This window comes from Globicephala melas, chromosome 3 (assembly GCF_963455315.2).
Source record: "Globicephala melas chromosome 3, mGloMel1.2, whole genome shotgun sequence".
NCBI classification, from domain to species: Eukaryota; Metazoa; Chordata; class Mammalia; order Artiodactyla; family Delphinidae; genus Globicephala; species Globicephala melas.
Genome location: NC_083316.1, coordinates 64,254,463 through 64,278,188, shown reverse-complemented (window position 1 = coordinate 64,278,188; position 23,726 = coordinate 64,254,463). Strand labels below are relative to the sequence as shown.

General features: G+C 36.6%; 1 protein-coding gene across 6 annotated transcripts in view; it reads left to right on the top strand.

Annotated features, from left to right (window-relative positions):
• The window catches only part of SSBP2 (single stranded DNA binding protein 2), a 302,155-nt gene extending 278,666 nt beyond the window's left edge, over positions 1-23,489 (top strand). For 2 of the 6 annotated variants that reach the window (XM_030846965.3, XM_060295969.2), the window contains exons 14-17: positions 1,457-1,535; positions 3,864-3,892; positions 9,699-9,797; positions 17,399-23,486. In XM_030846965.3, the coding sequence (XP_030702825.1) occupies positions 1,457-1,535; positions 3,864-3,892; positions 9,699-9,797; positions 17,399-17,428 (237 nt within the window). In that variant the 3' untranslated portion in view covers positions 17,429-23,486. Of the gene's footprint in view, positions 1-1,456; positions 1,536-3,863; positions 3,893-9,698; positions 9,798-17,398 lie in introns of all 6 variants that reach the window. The other 4 variants (XM_070045161.1, XM_060295971.2, XM_030846973.3 and 1 more) reach the window with 4 other exon arrangements.
• The last annotated feature ends 237 nt before the right edge of the window (positions 23,490-23,726 follow it).

Here is a 23,726-nt window from a genome sequence, read left to right as displayed (position 1 = left end):
TAAGGGAGGAAACCAAGAGCATATGGTACTGAAGACATTTCTGCAGACAGCTAAACTGATATCATCCAAGTGTGTTCCATTCTGGTTCTCTTACTTGTTACAAAGATAAGAGATTCAAGAGAAGCAGAAGCTGAATATGTCACTCTTCCAAATGTCATTCATTTCAGCCAGAGGTAGTCAAAGCAAATGCCTGCTGAGGGCTAGGACTGCAGTATTATGTGCTTCAAGTATAATACCTATAGTCTTAGTGTTGTTTAAAGCGCAGTGGGGACCGGATAAAAGGACCAAACCAAGGAGGTTCACAGGCTGTTGGCCTCACCGGCACCAGTTTCTCAGCCCAGATCTAAAAAACACAATCCATCCATGTGTTTTAAGCAACAAAATTTTAGACAACAGAATTGGCATTATCCTGTGAAAATGTATAAGCATGTGGTTTGTGTGAGCACGGTGAAGGAAAGCTATCTTCTTTCCACACAGAGTCGGTGGTATACAGGGTGTCCACTCAGGGCAGTATTCCCCCGAAGCCTACATGATTAGTGACCACCACAGCCCCATCTATACACATACATACACGTAACACATTTAGTATCATGGAAGAAATGATTTGGGCATGGGAAGTTTTAAGAACAAGTGTTCTCAGTAATCTATCTTGACTGTAAACAGAAGGTAATTATAGATAGCCTGTCTTCAAACTAAGGTCTGAGTTTCCTTAGAAGTATTCCAGGGAGTTGAGGGAGAGACTAAGCGGGCAGGTCATGGGCTCTCCACCACCAACTCTACCACAGCACATCTCTTTACATCTGTGTTGTACTAGGCTTCTAATGTAAGGTTTCATTTGAAAATGAAATACCACTACTTTAAAAAATGTTAAATATAACTGCTATTGAATGCCTAATTGTGACTGAACTGACACAGTTGAGACTGCCAAGAAGACTTAGCTACATTCAGCTACCCCCAAGGAGCTAAATGTATTTAACCTGCAAGATGAAATTATTTATCATGTCCATTTGAACAAAGATAGATTGTCTGCTAAGAAAAATGTTAATGTTGGCATATAATGTTCAGTTATTCTTATTAATAAGCCAATACCTTTAGCAGCTTCTTAAGAATTACCTCTGGTTTATAATAGCAGAATTTGTCAATAGCATAGAATACTTATCTTCTCATTTGCACTGGAATATATGTGCTTTCTGGTTAAGGATAGCTGAAGAAAAATCTGGATATGAATGAGGATTAGCCTGAAGATCTAGAACATAGAGAAGATGGAATGAGGGAAGTAGCAGTCCAGTTAGAGAATCTAGAAAGCTGGAAAAAAATCTAGGAAAATAATCTCCATAATTTGGAAATGAAAATAAGTTATAGAAGTGTCTTACAGTGTTAAAGATAGGTATTGCGACATTGAGATGAACAATCATTTTCAATGTGATCACAGTCATTTTCTCCATTTTTTAAATAGTTTCCAATGGGCCCTGGGTCAGATGGTCCCATGGGTGGATTAGGAGGAATGGAGTCACATCACATGAATGGCTCTTTAGGTAAGGATATTAAATCTGATGTTCAGAAATGAATTCAAAACAAAACCTTAATTCTACATAGTGAATATCATGATTTGCAAAGTTCTTTTTATAGGAACTCATTTTGAAATGCTTAGGCTTTTATCTACAACTGATAGTTTAATCCATAGGATATTCGCTAGGATGGCTAGAGATTATTTAGAAAATCAGATATGTGAGAATTGTTCTAACCTAGCTCATATTCACAGGTATTTACTTTAACTTATCAAAATCTGAGTGTTTATGATGAAAGGAGACACTGCTGCTTTGGGCACCTAGAGGACCATGGTATCCTCACAGTGGGTTCCTTTGTCTCCAGAGGTCTGTAGACACAGTCTCAGAGGAACTTCAGTCCTCTCCAAGAATTTCTTGATTTTGTTTTTGCATTTTAATGTTTGTCTCTTTTTAAGAAGTAAAATTGGTAATCATATTCTGGATAATCTGAATGATTCTCTTAAGAGAGAACACTGCCCACATTGTCTGTGTTCGTGATAAAGCTGATTTCAAGTAGTGTAAATAATGGTTGTAAACGTACTTCATAAATGATGTCTTCTTACCAAATGAAGCCAAATATCTGCAAGGTGAACAAAAAGTTTCACAACAGTGAGAAACAGAGACAAGTGGTACAAAATTGACCTGGTCACACAGCATACTGTATATGTAGGCAGGCCAAAGGCAAAACCAAAACAAGGGAAAAAAGACATTTATTTTATGTTTGTATGTTTATCATCATCATATATCATAAACTATTTTAAAAGTTGACAGTGGGGTTGGAGGTTTGTGATAATTTTTTTCTTTGGAAAAGAACCATCTTTTACTTAAGTTGGAGAAACTATGCCATGAGTAACTCAGGTTATACACGGATTTCACAACCCCACCCTAGGTCAGGAAATGCCATCCTCTGATACTTCGAAAAGCTATGTAACTTCAATAATCAAGAAATTATTTACAACACTTTGATAGACTTTTTTTTTTAATAGACTTTTGTGCTTTTAAGGATCCATGCTTGTTTTGCCTCGTTTTCAAAATGTTAATTTGCACTGTCCAGTTATGGTAGTTACTAGTCATGTGTGACTACTTAATTCTAAATCAAATTAAATGTAAAATTCACTTCTTCAGTTGCACTGCCACATATCAAGTGCATATAGTCACATGAGCTAATGGCTCTTGTAACAGACAGCACAAGGAAACATTTCCAGCATCACACAAAGGTCTACTGGGGATAGCACCATTCTAGAATTTTACTTTCTAATTTATTGCAAAATAATTTACTTTCCAATCTTTTAATTTGTAAAATCATTCACAAAAAGATGGCATTTGGTCATAGTGAGAAGATTCTTAGTTATATTACTCACTAGAACAGAATTTGCAAAATAGTTTCACATATACTTGTCATCTATAATGAATATTGTTGCATATATTTATAGATACATAATTGCATATATACATTCAGTATTTAACATTATGCCTATTTATAAACTAATGCTAATAAGCCTTTACTTTATTTGTGACTGTCTGTTGAATGCTGTACTATTAAAATATTATAATATTTTTATGCCAGGAAAATTATTTAAATAGTTAAAAATAAAGCTAAAATTGTGGCGAGGATCTGATTATTTTTCTTTGTTACCTAAGTTATGATTCCATTTCTTAAGTAAGAAATTAGTATTGATTGTCCATTTCTCCTAAGAATTAAAATAAACCCACAGTGTTACATTTTGAAGACATTTTTACTTTTGATGGACTGCCATGAATATTTGTTGCTGCCAAAATTTTCTTAAAAATATTATGCTTTGATTTTGGTTATTATAGTAAAACATGGTTCAGAATCTTGTCAGGTATTGTTGCAAATGCCTGTTTTGTACTTTATCAGATGTACAGAAGCATCATTTCAGAAAGTAGAGATCTCTCTCTCTCTCTTGCTCTCTATTTACATATCTATAAATATATATATACACATGTGTATTGGTGTACACATTTTAAAATTTTGAATTGAGTAGGATATATATGTCTACTGTTTCACTTTCAGGAATTTATGATAGCAATAGTTTTTTATTCTGGCATTACCAGAAAAAGTAGATGATTGGGAAGGAAAGGTACAACTCTTACTTGCATTTGTCATCAGATGATACTTACTTACCACACAGTATAAGAGAAAAGTAATTTTTTGAGATTCAAAAGTCTAGGAGATATACACTGCAAAATACATACAGTGTACTGCATTACTACATTAGTTTATTTTAAAGGAGTATTTAATTTACAGATAGAATCATTACCTAATAAAGGCTTTCTTTCCATATTTTGTTTTAGGCTCAGGAGATATGGACAGTATTTCCAAGGTGAGTATTATGTATTGTGTTGTTTTTTATCTGTGTTTTATTCTACACAGAACTCTTATTAAGTTTGAGAATAACATTATGACTTTTGTTCTTAAAGAGTTTGAAAGTAGAAGGCCAAATATAATTAAGTAGAAGTTTAAAATATTAATGCATATAATCTGTAGGAAAGGGTAAAATTAGTCTTTTAAGAATATTTCAAAGCATGCTAGGATTCATTTACAGGATGTGATATACATGATTAATTGATATCCAAACAAATAATAATCAGTTTAATCACATTATGATGTTACGCATTTGTAAAGCAAACTGACATACTTTAATCTTTTGAAAATGTAAAGAAATCTAGAGCAACACGAAAAGAGGTAAATTTGAAAAAGTGGTTATTATATGTTGTAAGGGCATTGCATTTATACATCTCATTTGTATTCCAAACTCTTATCAGGCAATGCTGATGTCCTCAATCATTATTATAGTTCCACAGAATAGAGTAAGAAAGTAATTAGAGGAAAATTATATTAATAGAAGTAGGAAAGTGACCCTTCCAATAGCACATGTCTCTGTTTTTCCTCTGTCAGTCGTCTGAGTTTCTAAAATTAATCCTTTGGTAAGATGCCGTATATTTTTTGAAGAATACCTAAATACTTTTTAGGTGATGATGAATTTTAAAATACTTCTCTGTGGGTCAAATGTATATTTAGAATGGCTGATAAAACTAATTATTAACTACCACTAGAATGACTCTCTCAGAAGTCTTCTTTATATCAATAAATACAGAAATTCATTAAAGGATGACTTCATTTTTAATTCTACTTTGAATTTATATTCATGTATAATAAAGTAAAATTCCTGATGCCAAGAAAAATAAAATGAAGTTGAGCTATAGACACTTATAAATTAAGACTTCAAGCTAAAAAAAAAAGAGAGAGAGCGTTTAATTGGCATTCTGACATTGTATCTGCATCGCCTGGCTGCTTGGCCTAGGAACTTCATCATGCACTTTGGATGTCTGTGTTTAGAAACAATCAGGAAGATCTTTTTCTTTTCTAAAAATAGATATATACAAACGGCACCATCTTACCTCTGTGAGAAATAGTATTAGGTAAGCCTTCAAAAACCCTGTTTTCAAAATAAGATTAATTGTATAATACCGTTAGAGCCTTCTTTCTGGGAAGCACCTTTACAAACCAGATGAACGTGATTGTATTGGCTGTCTTAGGTATCTAACAATTGATGTTGGCTGAATTGTGCTTTGTGGTCACAGTAAAATGTCTGAAGTTGTATTTGAGAAACATATTCTAATGTCTAAAGATAATTCTTCATTACACAAAGGCGGGAACATCCAGATTGCTTAAGGCCGTCTTCGTAAAGTTTCCACTGACAACCTTGTACACTACATAGATGTAAATGAAATTCTATACGGGAACGTACTTTGTAATTTATAAAGCACTTAAAAAAATTTTAAGGGCCATAATACCATCTTCTAATCTGCCCTCATATCAGATCCATTGCTATTCCTTCTATGCTTATTTTCCCATTCCTATACCCAGAAGCAAGTTTTTCCACCACACTGTGCCTGCTGCTGCTAACATTCTCTTGCCTAGTGATTACTGTTTATTCTTTAAGCATTAATTGACCACCCATTGTGTACTTTTATGTATTGAGTATTGCCTTGTGCACTATGGGGAAATACAAAAGACTTCTTTAAATACAAACATAATCTTTGGCCTCAAATGGTTTGTACTTCGGCAGGAATTCCTTCATTCAGTAAACATTAATGTGCCAAGGCATTATTCTGGGCTATGCAATTCCAAAGACAAACAAGATATGGTCTCTGCCCTCAAGAAGCTCAGTATAACTAAGGAGACCAAACAAATACAACAGGGAAAAAGTTTACAAAGGAAAGTTCAAGTACACTTCAACTGACATAAGAATTATGCCCAAGGGAATTCCCCGGCGGTCCAGTGGTTAAGACTCTGCGCTTCTACTGCAAGGGGTATGGGTTCGATCCCTAGTCAGGGAAATAAGATCCTCCTGCATGCCGCGCGTGGCAGCCAAAATAAATAAGTAAAAATAAAGAAAAATAAATAAATAAATAAAAAAGAATTATGCCCAAGTAATAAACTTGCCACTTAACAATGTACTGGAAATGACTGGTTGCATCCACCTTCAAATGGGCTCCTAAGCATCTCATTTCTGCCCTGCCCCCACTCCTCATTCCTTGGCTCCAGGCTCTAACCAGGCTGTCTGGGTGATGGTACCACTATTGTCTGTCCCATCTCCACTTGTCTGTCACTTTATCTCTAATCAGCAGCATCAAACGTATTATAAACCCCCCTCCCAATTATTTTTCCCCTACGTCTTTCGACTCACAGCTGAATTTTTCAGCCTTTTACTCCAAGCTATGCAAGTTGTCACTAACTTCGTTTTCCCCACCTCTTCCTTTTCCACCACATGTCTGGCCACCTCAAGAAGCTCTCTTCTCCCTTTTCTCTTATTTCCTGGGCTCATTCCTTTTCATCCTATTCTTTTTCTAGTCATTCTTGTTTGTGAATCAGAAGATGATCTTAACCACTTCTGCTTAGCAATTGTGTTCAAACTTGCTCTTGGGTCTCTAGCTGCATCTTCCTAATTCTCCAGTTAAACCTGTATTTTGTCAAGCATCAGTATTACATTTTTTTAATCTCTTACTCCATTTTAAGAAGTTGTTTGACCAACCTACGCCCTTTTTGTGCATTATATTCTTGCCTTGTTGATGAAATCTACTGGAGATACTGCACACAAACATAGCTACAGTTAAATGCAGCATACACACAGTTCATTGCCACCCACCGTCATAACCTGCTCTGGGTTGGTGCTTGGAACCATTGTCTTAGCTGTTCCTCAGATACCAATACTGAGTATATCTTTAGCTATATCTTCATCATGTCACCCAGGGACCATGGACAGCACAATTTCCTTAAGACTCCTCATTGAGCAACTTTTGTTGTTTTCACAACATTTTGCAGAGATTACCTCAGATTTTTTAAAGGTGTTCTATCATTTCATGATTTTCAAATATACCCAGTGAGCTAGATAGGAAGAGGTTTCAGAGATCTGATACTAGCTCAGTTTTGTGTGTTGAATGTGTGCTTTTAATCCGCCTCTCAATGTTCTCATATACACCACCACCACTGCCCCCTAAAAACATTTAATGCTGAGCCACCATGCTATGAAAAGATAGCATGGAAAACAGAAACACCATGAAGTGTTTTATATGTATTTAAATATTACTGTAATGTTACTTTTAAACTTCAGATTTTTTTTTTTTTTTTTTTTTTTTTTTTTGCGGTATGCGGGCCTCTCACTGTTGTGGCCTCTCCCGTTGCGGAGCACAGGCTCTGGACACGCAGGCTCAGCAGCCATGGCTCACGGGCCCAGCTGCTCCGCAGCACGTGGGATCTTCCCGGACCGGGGCATGAACCCGTGTCCCCTGCCTCGGCAGGCGGACTCTCAACCACTGCGCCACCAGGGAAGCCCAACTTCAGATATTTTTAAATCGACACTTTGAGTCAGGAATCAATTTGAAGGTAGCCAAACTTTCAGAATTGCAAATCAAGAAATGATATCACTTCAATGTGGAGTTTAAAAAAAGGATACAAATGAACTTATCTACAAAACAAAAATAGAGTTACAGATGTGGAAAACAAACTTATAGTTACCTGTGGTAAGGAGCAAGGGATACATTGGGAGATTGGGATTGACATATACACACTACTATATATAAAAGAGACAACTAATAAGGACCTACTGTATCACACAGGGAACTCTACTCAATACTCTATAATGGCCCATATGGGAAAAGAATCTAAAAAAGAGTAGATACATGTACATGTATAACTGATACACTTTGCTATACACCTGAAACTAACACAACATTGTAAATCAACTATACTCCAATAAAACTTTTTTAAAAAAATTAAAAAAGCAATGATACATGGCAAAAGTGCAGCAGAGTCTGGGAGCACCCCAGTTTAGTCAGAGATATGCTGCTCCTCTCAGGGCACCTCACGTACTTAAGGCTAGGAGTGTGAATATTATGCAAGGATGGACAGGGCTCGTTTCATATATCTGTTTGAATATGTAAAAGTATGCAGCTTGTAAATACATGTTCAAATACCCCTGTATAGGTATGTTAGATTATTTTTTATTCCAAGATTGCCAGTTTCTCCATTATGTATGAAATGACAAATCTGCCTTCACCAAAGACTTATAGATTTTGGGTAAATCTTATAGTGTTTTTATACATTTGCCCTTTTTTGAGCTAAGTAAGCATTATCATTCCTGCTTTCAAGACACAGCTGATTAATAACTTTATTCATGAGTTGTAGCTTAGTTACCTATAGCTTAGTTAATTGCATTTCAATTTTACTTAATTTTTTTTTTTCAGGAAATCAGGTTATCCATGTTCATTTCAAAGTCCAGTTACTTGGGAAACTAACATTTCCAGAGAAAAAAAAATTTTCCAAAAAAAAAAAAAATAGAATCCTCTTTATTCCATTAAGCTGTGGTTCCCCAGCCCTTGGGGTTCACTGGCAAATGGAGCTCCTACGGACTTCAGAGGATCCCTGTTCTCAGATCCTCCCTGTGGGGTGCACAGCAGGACAAGATACAAGCTCTATTTCTACCAGCTCATCTACCTGTCTCTGCTTTACAGTTTAACCATATTTTTAAAAAGCACATATTCTTCTGGGGATAACCCATTCATGACATTTTCGTTTTTATTGCCTAACTTGGTTTAGTTAAGTCAAAATCCTCAGAGCAATTTTGTGTAAAAAAATCTAAAAACTTATTCAAAAACAAAATATAAAATGGCAACAGCTCAGGAAAAAACTCTAAAACCTGGCTTACGTTTGAAATAACAAGTAAAAGTTTTTAACCTTGAAGTTTATTTTTACAAGAATCCCTTAGTCACAGTTGCAATCCTGTGTGAGCATGCTTTATACGCCGCTGCCATTCTGTATTCCCTATCGACGTGGAGTATCAGATGACCTCACGTGGCTAAAGTCGCACAGCAAAAACAAGACTAGCGAACTTAAATAGAATATAAAGCAGTATACTGTTAACTTTGTGTTTGATTAGATTGCTAATATCAGCCATTTTATCTTAAAAGTTTCAAATAAATCTGCTCAAACAAATGATAGGAAAGGGTTCTAAATCACTCCACCTCTGAGCCTCCTTTTCCTGTACAAGTACATACTGAATTCTCAAGTCCTGAGGTATTTATTTCTCTTGTTCTTAACTATCGTTAACCATTTTCCTTTTTTCCTTATGGTTCATATAAAAATAATGGTTAAAGTCGTGTTACTATGTAAACCACATGTAGAATTAAAGGGAAATATTTATCAAAACAGTGACCTTTCGAGTTTGATTAGTAAAATCACCCGGGGAGTTATTGTTCCATCCCACCTGATCAGTGGGTAGAATGCACACTTTATCATGCCCCTCCTGGGAATGTTTCTTAAACTCTCCAGAAGTCTAGGAACTCTATGAACTGAGAGTGGGAAATGGAATAAATGATTCTGAGACTAAGACAAAGAGTTACAGTGAATTATTTTGGGTTTTCTGTTTTTTAATTTTCATTTGGGAAAGGATTAGTACTTGTCAAGGTGCAAAGAATGAACAGAATCCATGGTAGAAGTCTGAGATTGGAATTATAAGTCTGCTTTGTCCTTAGAGATGATGGTATAGATTCCATGTTTGAAACAGTACCATGTAAAAGGGAAATTAAAATCTTCAAAATGCTTTGTTTTCTAAATCTTGTTTACAGAATTCTCCCAATAATATGAGCCTGAGTAATCAGCCGGGCACTCCTAGGGATGATGGCGAAATGGGGGGAAATTTCTTAAATCCTTTTCAGAGTGAGAGTGTAAGTATTCCCTTGACTACGTTACTATATCCAGATTTTATTTCTGAAGCTCTTCTTTAGAATAAATGCATAAAGCCATTTTTACGACTGTTTATCTAGAGTTCAATAGGTTGATCTTTTAAAAGTTAGAAAACTAAGTGGAATTTCTTTGAAAGTATTAAAAAATAAACTTTCTACTCCAATTCTATGTACATAGTTACAAAGACAAAAACTTTAATACTAATTTTACGTTAGAAAACATCCACCATAAAAGAACGTACTAGAAACAGGTTGCATATGTGATCGTTTTTATAAATTTTTCACATTACTAAAATGTCTTTGATCACTGCAAAACCAGGTTTATTCTCAGTGCTGTCCTGAAAGCTCTGAAAATTGTCTCTAAGATGTCTTTACATTATGCACTAGACTTTCCTGTCTTGTATGTTAACGAGTTATTTACATTTAACCTGAACTGGATATCCACGTCGTTTTCTGTGTGACTATAGTGTTAAGCAAAGGCAATATCATTTCATTTCTCCACAGAAGTAGATAGGAGCAAATGGAGAAGCGATAAAATTTATTCCTTCATTTAACAGTCACTGAGCACTGTCTACAGGCCAAAGCAATGTGCTAGGCACTGGAAAGACCAAAAGGACAACATGGTATCTTTTCTCAAGGACTTATTGCATTATACAATAATTTATTAACTAATATTTCACATAAGAAGCATCTATAGGATTTTTAAAAATACAATTTCCCAGAACCCTCCCTGGACCCAGCAAATCAGAATTTCCAGGAGTGGGGCCAGGCATCCTCCCATGTGAAAAAGCTTCGTCAGTGATGCTGATGCACATTCTCTGCTAAGAACTCCTGAACTGGAATAAAGGAGTTCAGAACCCAAACTAGTTTCATGTTCATAGAATCAGTGCCTCCAATACATGTACCGCCATCATTAAAGTAATGGAGGATCTACCAAACTATAAACAGAATCAGAAGAGAAAATTACCTTCATTTTGCCCAGACCTTTACCAGAGTTGATGCCATCAGAATTTGAAGCGGTGGCTAATAACATACCTACTTTTGCACAGAATGGCTGCTTCCCAAAATGGAACCCAAGATGGAGTGTTCTGTGGTTTCCTTTATTTCTTGGTGTTGACCTAGCACCTCGGCATGGGACAAGACTTCCCTTGTTTTTAGACTTTAATTTCTGTTAAAACTAGAAATAATATTATGATCTTTAGTTTATCTGTTTTATTTGCAGGATATTTATGATTAGTGAGAACCAAGAAGGTATACATAAAAACTCATATTTAAAGAAATCAAAAGATTAGCCTGTCGATGAGGAAATAGAAAAATGTGAGGAACTATATAGTTTTTCATAATGCTTAGGATTATGGGATTTCTTAGAGCCCGTTTCTTTCACTAGTTTGCTTCAAGACTATGGACAAATTAGTTAATTTTAATTAATTAATGTTCACTTTATCTAATTAGAGACATTAATTTCATTTTATGCTAATTCTTCCAGTAATGGTATAATTCAGTGAGGTACATGATAATTAATTCAGTTCAATTCAACATGTATTGAGCCTGCACTATGCAAAGCACTAGGTTAAGGACAAAATATTCTGAAACAAACATAATACATCCCTAACCTCAAAGAATGCAATCTGATGGGAAAAACATGTTTACACAACTAATTAAACCATATGACAGATTAATAAGTGCTACAATAGATATAAACCAGGTGTTTTAAGAGCACCAAGGAAAGTATTAATTTTGTATTGGAAAAGAAAACTTCTTTAAAAAGGTTCCACGTGACTTTAGCTTTAGGGGCAGCGACGACAGGAACTCTCCTCCTTCCTTCCCAGATTTGTTGTGGGCGACTGCCGCCTTGTTTGCCAGAGAGGGGAGCTGCTTCAGAGTTGGCATCAGAAAGCTCTTCACGGGGATCAGAGAATCAGATAGAACAGGACTTAAAAAACTACTTTGTGCAGAATAAACACCAGCCTCATCCTTTAACCCCAAGTGGATTATGCACATGCTGGATAGCAGATCCCTCTGGGAATATGTGCGTAGCATATAGAGCCACTGGAGTAGGGCTTCCCCCACCCCTGACTCCTGACCCAGCCTCGCTACCCTTAAAGCCAAGAAGCAGGTAAAACGCCAGACTGCTGTGCAGAGTTAGCAGAAAACAGAAGCTCCCTCCTGTCTCCCCCCTCCCTCTCTCCTGTCCCCACTAGCAAAGTCCCCAAAAGAGAAATACTTGGATGATGGTTGAGAACCTGCACCACCGCCTGGAGGGTAGTGCAGCCTTGGAAGCGGGTCCACACTGGCTGCGCTGTTCTGTCTGCCAGGTGAGGGGTCTACATGCTATGAGTGACACCCTGGTTATCTGTGGCTTCCTCTATCACATCCACACATTTTTGTTTGCACCTTTTTAAAAGATCAAGAAAAGAGAACAGAGAGGAAGAAGACAAAAGAGATTCATTGCTGACAAATGTAGTAAGGCCTTGAAGTAAATAGACTAGGTATCTCCACTAAGTTAGCTTTACTATCATCAAGGAAAACCAGGAGGTCCAAGAGGGAGGGGATATATGTATACATATAGCTGATTCACTTCACTGTACAGCAGAAACTAACACAACACTGTAAAGCAATTATACTCCAATTAAAAATAAATAATTTTTAAAAAGAAAACATTTCCAGTAACTAAACATGCAAACTGAATTCTAGTGGTTTCTAATGCACATAAGTCTGAAAAGCATAGATTTTTGAACAGTCTGCCTTTTGAGGGTTTGTCGGTCTTTATCTTGAAGTTTAACCACATAAGAGGCCTGGGCAGACAGCAAATATCTATTGACTGATTATCATGTACAGACACTATCCCAGTCACCTTACACATACTACTTAATGTAATCAATATAGAAACAGAAATGTCCAATCCAAAGGCAGAAACCTTGCAGTGCCAACACACTTTACACAAGAAAATAGGAATCAAAAAATGTTTCAACATTCAGACTCTTTTGGGGGGGGATCCAAAAAAAGCCTTTATTTCAAGAAACAAAGATGCCCCCTAGTGTTCAAACTCTATAAAATGTTTGGCTTTAAAAACATAATACAAAAAGGCTTAATTCAAGGAATAGTGCTTCGTGCCTCTCAAGTAAAGTAAGCAGTTAGTCTTATTTCTTGAATTAATTTAGCAGAATATTTGCACCATACTGAGCAAACATGCTATTAAAATCATGGTGTCAAATAGAAATTAGAAACAAGGTGGTAGATCATTTCCTATTACCCTTACTGCCTTTTTTCATTTTCTTCTCTTGTAAAGAAATCACATATGCCCCAATTTTTTTTTTTACATAGTCACATACACACTAGATTTATTTCACTTTAGTTCAGCTCAGGTACCTGTAGTATTATCTCTCATTAAGAAAAAATATTATATAGATGCTTAGAAATAGAAATGTAAGATCTGAAGTGTTCTTGAAGTGTATGAAGAGAAATGTAAGATCTGAAGTGTTCTTGAAGTGTGTGAACAGGAATGTATGCACATTGTTCGAAGATTTAATGGATATTTCTGATGGAGTCCATGGTACATGAACTGGGTATAATAAATTCTCTAGCTCATGTTTTACATGCATAACCAAACACTGATGCAGTCAACAGCACTGTAAGGCCATTTTATCATTTGATCGAGGAGAACCAGACTCAGAATAGTTTTGAATGCTGTGATATCAGGGCAACCTGATATCACAGCATTCTGACACAAACACTAGAATATGTCATGGCATATTGATGCAGCAGTACAACAGAAACATTGCAGTGTGGTCTCAGGACAATACACCATGAATATTTTATGTCTCTAAATACGATACCCCATTTAACACTTGCTCTTCTACTTCTAGAAAACTGTAAGCCACTTCTGCTTGAATAGTAATCAATAGCAAAATTCCTTTTTGCTGGCACATTCTGTGAGTTTCCCTAGAAAGTTTGCAATTTCCCTCAATCTTACTTAGTTGAAGGAGTTTCAATAAAGGCAGCAGCAGACGAGCAGTTTACAGCCTTAGCAGTGCAAATAGCCCATCGCTTATAAAGACAGTCACACACAAATACAATCTGTTTTACTGTACCAAATACACTTAGGGCATCATTTTACAGTTACTTGTACTATTCAAAATTTAAATTTCATTAGATGCTTGCTAATTTTTGAGCTGTATTGCTTGGAGATGGTGCTTCCATCCTTTCTGACTGAATCTGGCCCTGACTTTCATGTTGTACCCTATTTTCCACTCAGTTTCCTCCCTGAATAAGCCTAACTCTCTTAACTTCCCAATGAATCTGTAACAAATTCTCATTTTACTGTAAGATTTGCTTAAGATATTTGAAATATCACAGGTTAAAAATCCTAACAATTGCCAATGCTAAGAAATGGGAGCAACCAATAACCATGCTTGGTAGCAGAGAATGTGCATATATACTTGTCTCTATATACACATACTTTTAATGGTGTATAATTAGAATGAAGGCTATAATATATTCTTAACTATATTCCCTAATGTTACATTGCATTTGACTGAACTGGAATAATCCTTGTGAAAAAAGGATTCAGGAATTTTTAAAATCTGATTATTCAGGATGTGCATTAAATGAGATGGTCTCTAGAATTAATTATGACTTATCCAGAAAATTTTTTTCCAACATATCCTTTGAAGTCCTTTTTAAAAAAGGAGACTTTAAAAAAGCTTTAAAGTCTTTCACTGTTTTTAGATTGGCACAATATACCCATTAAAAGCTTTGTCTTTAAAATAATGATTGATGGGCTTCCCTGGTGGTGCAGTGGTTGAGAGTCCGCCTGCCTGCCGATGCAGGGGACACGGGTTCGTGCCCCGGTCCGGGAGGATCCCACATGCCGCAGAGCGGCTGGGCCCGTGAGCCATGGCCGCTGAGCCTGCGCGTCCGGAGCCTGTGCTCCACAACAGGAGAGGCCACAACAGTGAGAGGCCCGCATACCGCCAAAAAAAAAAAAAAAAATAGAAAAAATAATGATTGATGATCTAGCTGCGCTATTTAAAATTAAATACAGTTAAATTTTCAGTTCCTAAGTTACACTAGCTACGTTTTAAGAGCTCAGCAGCCATGTGTGGGCGCTGTACTGAACAGCACAGAATAGAACATATCCATCATCACAGAAGGTTCTACTGGGCAGTACTGATTGGCTCACCGATCCTTACTATAAATAAGCAGTAGCCATAGAAAGCATAGATTAAATTTCCTATGCCCATTTTGCCATATTCGTATGTTTTCTACTTTTAATAAAACCTTAGTATCCATTTATCTCCTTGTTTAGTCTTGCCCCTGAAAGTCAAATGCCAAAATATGATTATTTTGTCAAAGGTTGTGGATAGGTCATGGCAGTGTGCTGTCATTATTTGTAGTGGAGATTTGCATGGTATCTCCTGATGAGATGGGGGTAGATCCCCTCCCAGCTCAGGGACGGGATGGGCTCCACTTCACTGATCCTTCTCAATGATTGTTTGGGGGTTTTGGGTTTTGTTTAGCTTTGCTTTTTCATTGCCACTATCAAGCATAAAGAGGGAGTTTTTCTATCAAACTGAATCCCCTTTCGCTTCTCTGTCAGTCTCCCCTTTATATCACCCTACTCACTGTAATCCAATGTGGAAGGTCAGTAACATATATAAATTAGCTTTCCTATACTGAGGAAATTTGAGGCTATTAAGGGATTAACAAGTAGATTTTTCCTTGATTTGACCTGTGTTTAAAGGATTAACAATCCTCCCCCTAAGGTCCAGTGACCCGTTTTCAGGCTTAGTCATCTGCTTTTACTCAGGATCAATGTGGGCTTTTTGGTTTGAGCACTAGATCAAACTCTAATGACCTCCAGTCCAGACTTCTGCCAGCTGAGCCACTGTCACCCTGCGCTCTTCCCTGGGAAATCCTGCTTTCACCATATTAACAAATCCATCCCTATCTAGTACACACCTTATACTTCGTTTCTGGTTCCTGCACGACCTCCGCTCATTTGGAATTCACTTCTTTCTGTTCTGTCTGTTCCTTTTTTAGAAGGTTCATGCTCCCCTTCCCAGGACCATCACTGTTCCTGGTTAAGCCCCTGCAGCCTGGGACCAAACCCTCTCACTTTATCTGCCTCTTTCCATGAGGTGCAATCATTATTAGCGCATTAAAAGGAATTCCCTTTTGCCCTGGTCCTCACAGGTTCTCATAAAGCATTTAAAATATTCAAGAGGTCATATTAAATATGGAAACCGTTACCACTTGGAAATAGACGCTCCTCCTTCCCATCACAGGGGATCTATAATGTGCTGTCCAAGATGGTGGCCACCAGCTACGTGGAGATATTTAAATAAGTTAAAGTTAAATAACATTAAAATTTTAGTTCCTGGGCTTCCCTGGTGGCGCAGTGGTTGAGAGTCCGCCTGCCGATGCAGGGGACACGGGTTCGTGCCCCGGTCCAGGAAGATCCCACATGCCGTGGAGCGGCTGGGCCCGTGAGCCACGGCCACTGAGCCTGCGCATCTGGAGCCTGTGCTCCGCAACGGGAGAGGCCACAACAGTGAGAGGCCAGCGTACCAAAAAAAAAAAAAATTTTAGTTCCTCAGTGGCACTGGCCACGCTTCGTGGGCTCAAGTTGCCACATGTGGCTAGTGGCTTTCATACTGGACACCACAGGTTGTGGAACATGTCCATCGTTGAATTTTGCCCATCTGTTGGGCAGAGCTGCTCTAGAACTTTTCTGTCACAGTATATTCCTCAAGCATATGAGGGTAGATTGGCATCATTATCAAAATAATTGCTGTTTGTCATTTGTTAAGACCACTTTTCCAAATTTCTGAAAGTCTCGCCTTTTACCAATGGTCAGCCTCAAACTGACAAGTAACATGTAACAAGAATGCCCCTACTCCCACCCAGAAATGCTTGTGGATTGAGCTAGGAGTCACAGCTTCAAGGAAGAAGTTTATATGCTAAAGTATAAATCAGACTCTTAAGTATTTTCTAAATGCTTTAATAAGGATTTCTTATGGCCAGCTGGGAGTTATACTATTACTCCAGCATTTACTGAGCACTTTCCGTGTATTCAATAAATACATAGTTTTAAGGGTTTTATAGTCAGTCCTCCCAAAACCCGTTTAAGATCGATACTATCATTAAGCTGATTTTACAGGTGAGGAAACAAGCACAGAGAGGTTAGTAACCTCCCAAGTTTACACAGCTAACAAAGACTATCCTATCCCTCACACGTATTTGATTATTATGAATCAACCTTGGACTAGATTTACCCAAATTGTTCCAAGGGCCTATGAAACATGAATCTGGCTAGGAGAAAGCTGAGGGACTAGATACTTATCAAACCCCTAAGCTCAGAGAGAGAATGAGACTGCTTGCTTTCCAGAGGAAATATTTAACAGTTCAGGACAGTCAATTCTATATAATTTTACTCTTTTTATGCTTTCTTATTTTTATGCTGTATTTAAAGCTTGTGCATAAAAGACATTAAAATTCACAGTTACTATTGTTTACCAAGGAAAATGTTAGTGGCCTGTAGAAGAATTGTTGTTAAAATATGGATTCTTCTCTCCTTCTAGTACTCCCCTAGCATGACAATGAGTGTGTGATCCATTACCAAGTCTCCTCATGGAAACCACAGTGAGTCAGCCCTTCACAGAACTACTACGGAAGAAAATTATTCATCACAGTGTACAGTTAAACAAAGGAATCTCAGTCACACCAAACCAACCTTTTTATTTCCTGCTCTCTCCCCTATTTTGTGAAGAAAGCGGGTCCAAACGTGATTCGAACAACTGTACAGAGCGGCATATTAGAATTGCCCTCAACGGAACTGCAAATGATTATCTGTGTATGTATATGTGTGGGAAAGAGAATGTATTGTATGTGTGTATGTTATATGGACACATGCACATACATACATTGACCCACAGGACATTGTAAAATACTATCACATGACATCTTAAGTAGAAATAAGTAGGGACTTTTATTCCATCCTTTTTTTCACGTTTACATTTTAATTATTAAAAGTTGCTCCTGCCCCTCCCTGATCTATTTTGTGCTGTGTATATCACTGCTTTATATAAGTTATTTTTTAAGGTGAACTCAGATGTTATGGTTTTGTAAATGTCTGCAATCATGGATAGGAATAAAATCGCTTATTTGAGAGCTTTCATTAAATTGCGTGTGATGCAAGTTATCCTGTGAATCACAAAGTATACTGTCTCAGAAAAGAAGTGTGTCTTCATCTTTATGTCAAATCAAACAACTTCTCAGTAACCTTCAGTGAGTATTTTTGTACTTTTTATGTAGGAAAAGTGTTACTTCAAATCAACAAAAGCTTAACTGGGGCCTAACACAGTATATTTCTGCAATAACTGCTCTAGATGGAATTCTTGATTTGTCTTAGATGATACAGAAAATCATTAATTAGCCATGATTGCTTAGACCATAGCAATAAAGTGACAGGGGTCATCATATTTTTAGCAACATATTTCCTCTTTAATATGATAAAGCCCAGAAGTGGTAACACAGCTATTTGCTTGAATATGTCACTTGTCACCAGGAATGCTAGAGCTAAATTTTTAATAACATACTAACGTGAAATGTACCTCATTTTTATTCAGACTTGTGAATATCTCCACATAGACACTGCAAAGGAGATAGATTCAAATGATTGAGACTTTCAGCACAAGGGGGAGGGAGTTTTTAATCACACACCAGGGGCTCTGGAGTGCTGCTTCTCTACCCAGGTATCTTAGTAGCAGCAAAACTGACTGTCCCTTCTTGCTGCCAGCAGAGCACCTGCTCTGTTCCCAGGATATAGGACTTATAGTAGAGCGAAATTATTGATATAACTATATTTCATCTAGCCATTGACTTCAGTAGGCTACATCTGCTTCATATAACTGTTCATAAAACATTAGAAAAATTTAAACAAAACACTTCCCTTATGAAAGCACATTGCTCTATGGCCCTTTCCAGATCTTTTGGGTTTTCTGTGTTGAGTCAGGCATACAAACATCAAAGTCATAATAGCAAAGTCTGAAGACTGATTTTACATTCTAAAGCTAAGTTGGTGATCCTTTCTTTGAAAATTGTGATAAAAATAACCATTGATCAGCAACTATATATCCAGACTCCAGAGACTTTGAAAAGCATTGTTTAATCTCAGGTAAGGGGCATCCATATTTCTTTAGGCGTATGGTATCTAAAGTGAAAATTTGGCAATATATTTACTAGTTCCTCATCCCAGATGACTTATTTCTCTCAAATCCATAAGGATTTATTCCTTCTGAAAATAAAGATTTTTGCCTGTGCATGACAGGGATGTCAGGCAGAACTGTTAAGAGGGGAAAAGGAAGCTGAATTAAAATTTATGTTCCAGATTTAAACTAATCAAACTAGTTGCCATTAATCACACAGTGTGCCAGAGGCTAGGACTGCACACTGGAGAACAACTTCAAGCTTTCAAGCCACAGAGAGGCTTTCATGAAAAATTCAAACGACAAGGTCTTTAACTCAAGCCAAGGTAACCTGAAGATGACACCTTGTACAGACACATGAATTTACCAAGAATAATTTTAACTTTCACTTTTTATGACAGCTGTGTGAACACTGAGAGTCTTGTGATTATTAAGCTTAATCTTATAATGCTAGAATTTTGAAACCTTTTGTTGACTCTTTTCTCTATTGTTACTGATCTTGAATTTCTTTCATTTGCCTTCTAAGAAGGTATTGTTTCTTATAGTCAAAGAATCCTGAGCATGATTTTACTTGCTCTTATTTTGGAAGTAATATTGGAATATGAAGGCAATAGGGTCCCATTATTTCTAGCCTATTTGGTCAAAATAGTAAAATTGACGTTTTCCAAGGTATAGCAATCAATTCAGCGTATTTCTCTTTCTCTTGGAACCCAGATTAAAAATAGCTAGTTTTTTAAATTCCTGAAATCATTGAAAATTTGAAGAAGTTGTATTCAAGAAAACCAGAAAATAAAGATATTTAATTCCAATATCAAATAATTTTCTCATGCACCGAATGGAGGATAGTATATCTATATATTAATTTTGTTTAGGTTTTGAATCATTTAAACCTTATCCTTTTCTCTTTTCACCCATGTTTTCCATGCATTTGTGTTGGTCTTTACATATACTACCTGTTCCTGAGTTACTTTTAACATTTCACCTCACAGTAACATTAGCAATTCTTGCCTACATTGAACATATAAAATATACATGTGAAATATAAAAATAAATAGGTGAAAACATTAACTCTTATTACTCTGCTTTGCGTTCTGCCTAACTCACTACAGTTGAAAATATATGTCAGAGTCTTTCTAAGGTACATATGTCCTTAACTAGCTACCTTTCTTATAGCAAAGCTGCACACAGGAACAGAGGCTGTGAGGTGCCACTGATCTGGTAACAACCCACACATTTGATGGGTGAATGTTCGTTCTCCTTTCCCAGTGTTCCAGTTTGGACTCAGTTGCTGATGAACAGGAATTACATGGCTAAGAATCTGAGGTTAAGATTTCTCTATTGCCAGGAAATTAACAAATCTGCTCCCTGAGCCATGGAAAGTGCCCAAAACAACCCTTTCCCTCCAGGAATAAAATAAAGTGCCATTTCTATATTTATGATTCTCTAAGCTATCTGAACTCTGTTGCATTTCATAGGATCATTCAGTTAACACTCTTCTTGTAGTTTAAAAGAGCAAATGAAAATATATGAGTTCAGTTTGGACATGAGGAAGCCCTACGTCTGTCCATACCTTTTCTCTATCATTTCATCCTGAGAATGTGCAGCCAAGCATTTAGAACTGTGCGCTTGGCAAAGAGTTTTCCACAGTCCTTAATCCCATGAAGTCTTGATTGGGCTTTTTCTCCACGTCTCCTTCCCAATCCCTGCACCCTCCAGTAGAAATAAGATACAAACTGAACATTTTTACTTTCTTAGCCCTTACAGTTTTCTTCTTCATATAGTATATAGTTTTCCTAGGGGACGTAATCACAATTTCCACTTTCTGACTGCCACTGTTAATTGGGTCAGTGAACCATACCTTGAGAAATACTGGAAAAGTGAACCACTATTAATACACTTCCATTTGGCATATTAAACTTGCGTGTGTGTGTGTATGTGTGTGTTGGGGGTGGCAGTGTGAAGTTTGCTCACAAAACACTTCCATTATGACTTATATTATTGCACAACTGGTAACTATTAATTCCTTCCTTTGTATGTTATTTCAATGGTAAAATAGCTGATTAAGGTGATTTCGGATGGAAAGAGTAATACAAAACATAAGCAGATGGACTCACCTGCTTTCACATCCTCTGCTAGCTTGTCCACATTAGGCTTTCTTGAGAAGGCACTGCACCTAAAGGTAAGAGCATAAATGACCATCTAATCCTTGGTCACTTCACTGCCACGAATTGTGCAATAATTACAGTCTTTTGATGTAGACATTTGTTTAGAAGAAACTGAGTTGATGTTATTTCAGCAAAAATGTCAACTTTACCCATGAACTGTAATTCGCATTGAAAGGAGTGACCTACAGATGAAAACACCTGAGACCTCTTTAATTACTTTCCTGAACTATATTCTAAAGAGAAATGATCAGTTGAGTAGGTCTCCTAAGGAGGATTTCCTCTAAGTTTCTCATGTTAACTTAGTACAAATGGTCTTCCTGAGTAGAAGAAAAATAATTTCTGTAAGTATTGATAGTTTAATGTGAATATTTTTGCTGACTACATCCTTAAATACGTAGACAAATATATAGATACTGTAAAATTTAAAGTGGGACTAAGTGTTTTCATGTATAGTTTGTCTTTTCCCCCTTTGCGGATTTACTGTCCTCAGGATAAATTGGACTCACTTTGATTATCCCAGTTATTGAAATGTAATGATATGTCCCTAGAAATATTTAGCATTTCCATTTTTTAAGTGAGATGTGCAATTAACGTGACAAAGGCAAGTGTTAATATTCCTATTAAAAAAGTATTTATTCCCAGAATTTTTTCCCAGTTAACATTAAAACTTTATCCCACTTTTCTCTTTTGTACCAAATGACCTCAGTACATTGCCCAGAAAATGAAATTTGGATTCTTCAGTGTTCTCAGAACACAAGACAACATGTTATTAGCTAAATTACCATCGTGTCCTGACAGAATTGCTCAGGAAAACGCAATTAATCATCTACTTATTAGAAAACAACAACTCAAATAACCTTTCCAGTTTACGTAATTTGAAAATAAACCTAATTTTAGCCACACTTTAGAAATGTTTTTAATATAAACAGATTAAACTGTGTATGTGGCTTTCTATTAGATTATATTTCAAAATATTTACTTTCCATGCATTACAACAGTTAAAAACTTAACAGAAACTATATGTTAGAATGAATAAAGGACATGGTGTTGTTTCAAACATGAATGGACAAGTCTTTATAACGAGGGTTCTTTATAGCCATCAGCTTATTGTACTGTTTAATTTATCTAATTGTGATTTTAAGAATTTAAGATGTTTTCTTCCTACATGTGTTAAAATGTTACTTATAATATCTTCCTGGAAAAACAATTATTTGTCAGGCTTTTATGAATGCACAATTAATGTATAACTGTAATTGGAGTCTGGGATGCCTCTTCATAACCTCCTGTCCTTCATTCTACTATGGCCACCAGCTACCCAATACATTTTGTAAATTCAGCGTCTGCCTGTGTGTGTGTGTATGCACACATGCATGCACATACGTGCATTATTACATTTTCAATTGGATTTATCACTCCCCATTTTTGTACAGATATTTGAGCTAGTCACGCAGTGTAAAAGGTTGCCATAAAGATGTACGTAAATATCTCTTAATTTCGCACATTTTCACATTTAATTCTAAAAATACAGATTTTCATCTACAGTTTCTACCATTTCTAGCCTCTAGCTTTATTACTTATTGAAAAAGTAAAGGAAATTGTTCATATGAAGCTAGCATAAATGCTGTCTGAATGATAAAATTGTAATTAATGTGGACATCTGTGTCTACAATTGAATTAGGCATTATGCTTTATGTAAAAACCAGGTGTCTCTAATATCAAAGAATTTCTTTATATGCATTTAAATGGGTTATGATGAGTGGCTAGCTCTCTGCGGTCAGATAACTAAACTTTGAATACCAAAAATATAACTAATATTATTAGCAAATCTGTTAATGGGTAAAAAGTTCAGTATTTTATTCCAAGTAGGATTGCACATAATGTGGAAATCTGAGGCAGTTATACAGGTGATTCGTGTAAAACTATGCTTCTCCTCACGTACATTCATCTTTCTGATGAATTATACAGATGGTCACCTCAGCTCACCATGAGCATTTGCCCAAATACAAATTCTGAAGTAGGTTCTGCACACTACTGCATATATATTTAAGAATATAGGAAGAGGGAGGTCTATAACTGAGATTAAGAATTCATCCTAGGGCTTCCCTGGTGGCACAGTGGTTGAGAGTCCTCCTGCCGATGCAAGGGACACGGGTTCATGCCCCGGTCCGGGAAGATCCCACATGCCACAGAGCAGCTGGACCCGTGAGCCATGGCCGCTGAGCCTGCGCGTCCGGAACCTGTGCCCCGCAACGGGAGAGGCCACAACAGTGAGAGGCCCGCATACCGCCAAAAAAAAAAAAAAAAAAAAAAAAAAAGAATTCATCCTAGATAAAATGGAAGCATATAAATTATTTTTTCAATAAATTCTTAAATGCTGTTTCTGTAGTATTCAAGAGAATTTAAGTGTTTTATTTTTAGCATTATGGTTTTGACCCACATGGTGTCTACTAGCTCACTGCTGCCACATATTTGTACAGTCTTTAGAAAGGGTAATGCTGTAAATCCCACTGGGCAGACACCTTATTGAGCTGAAGGTT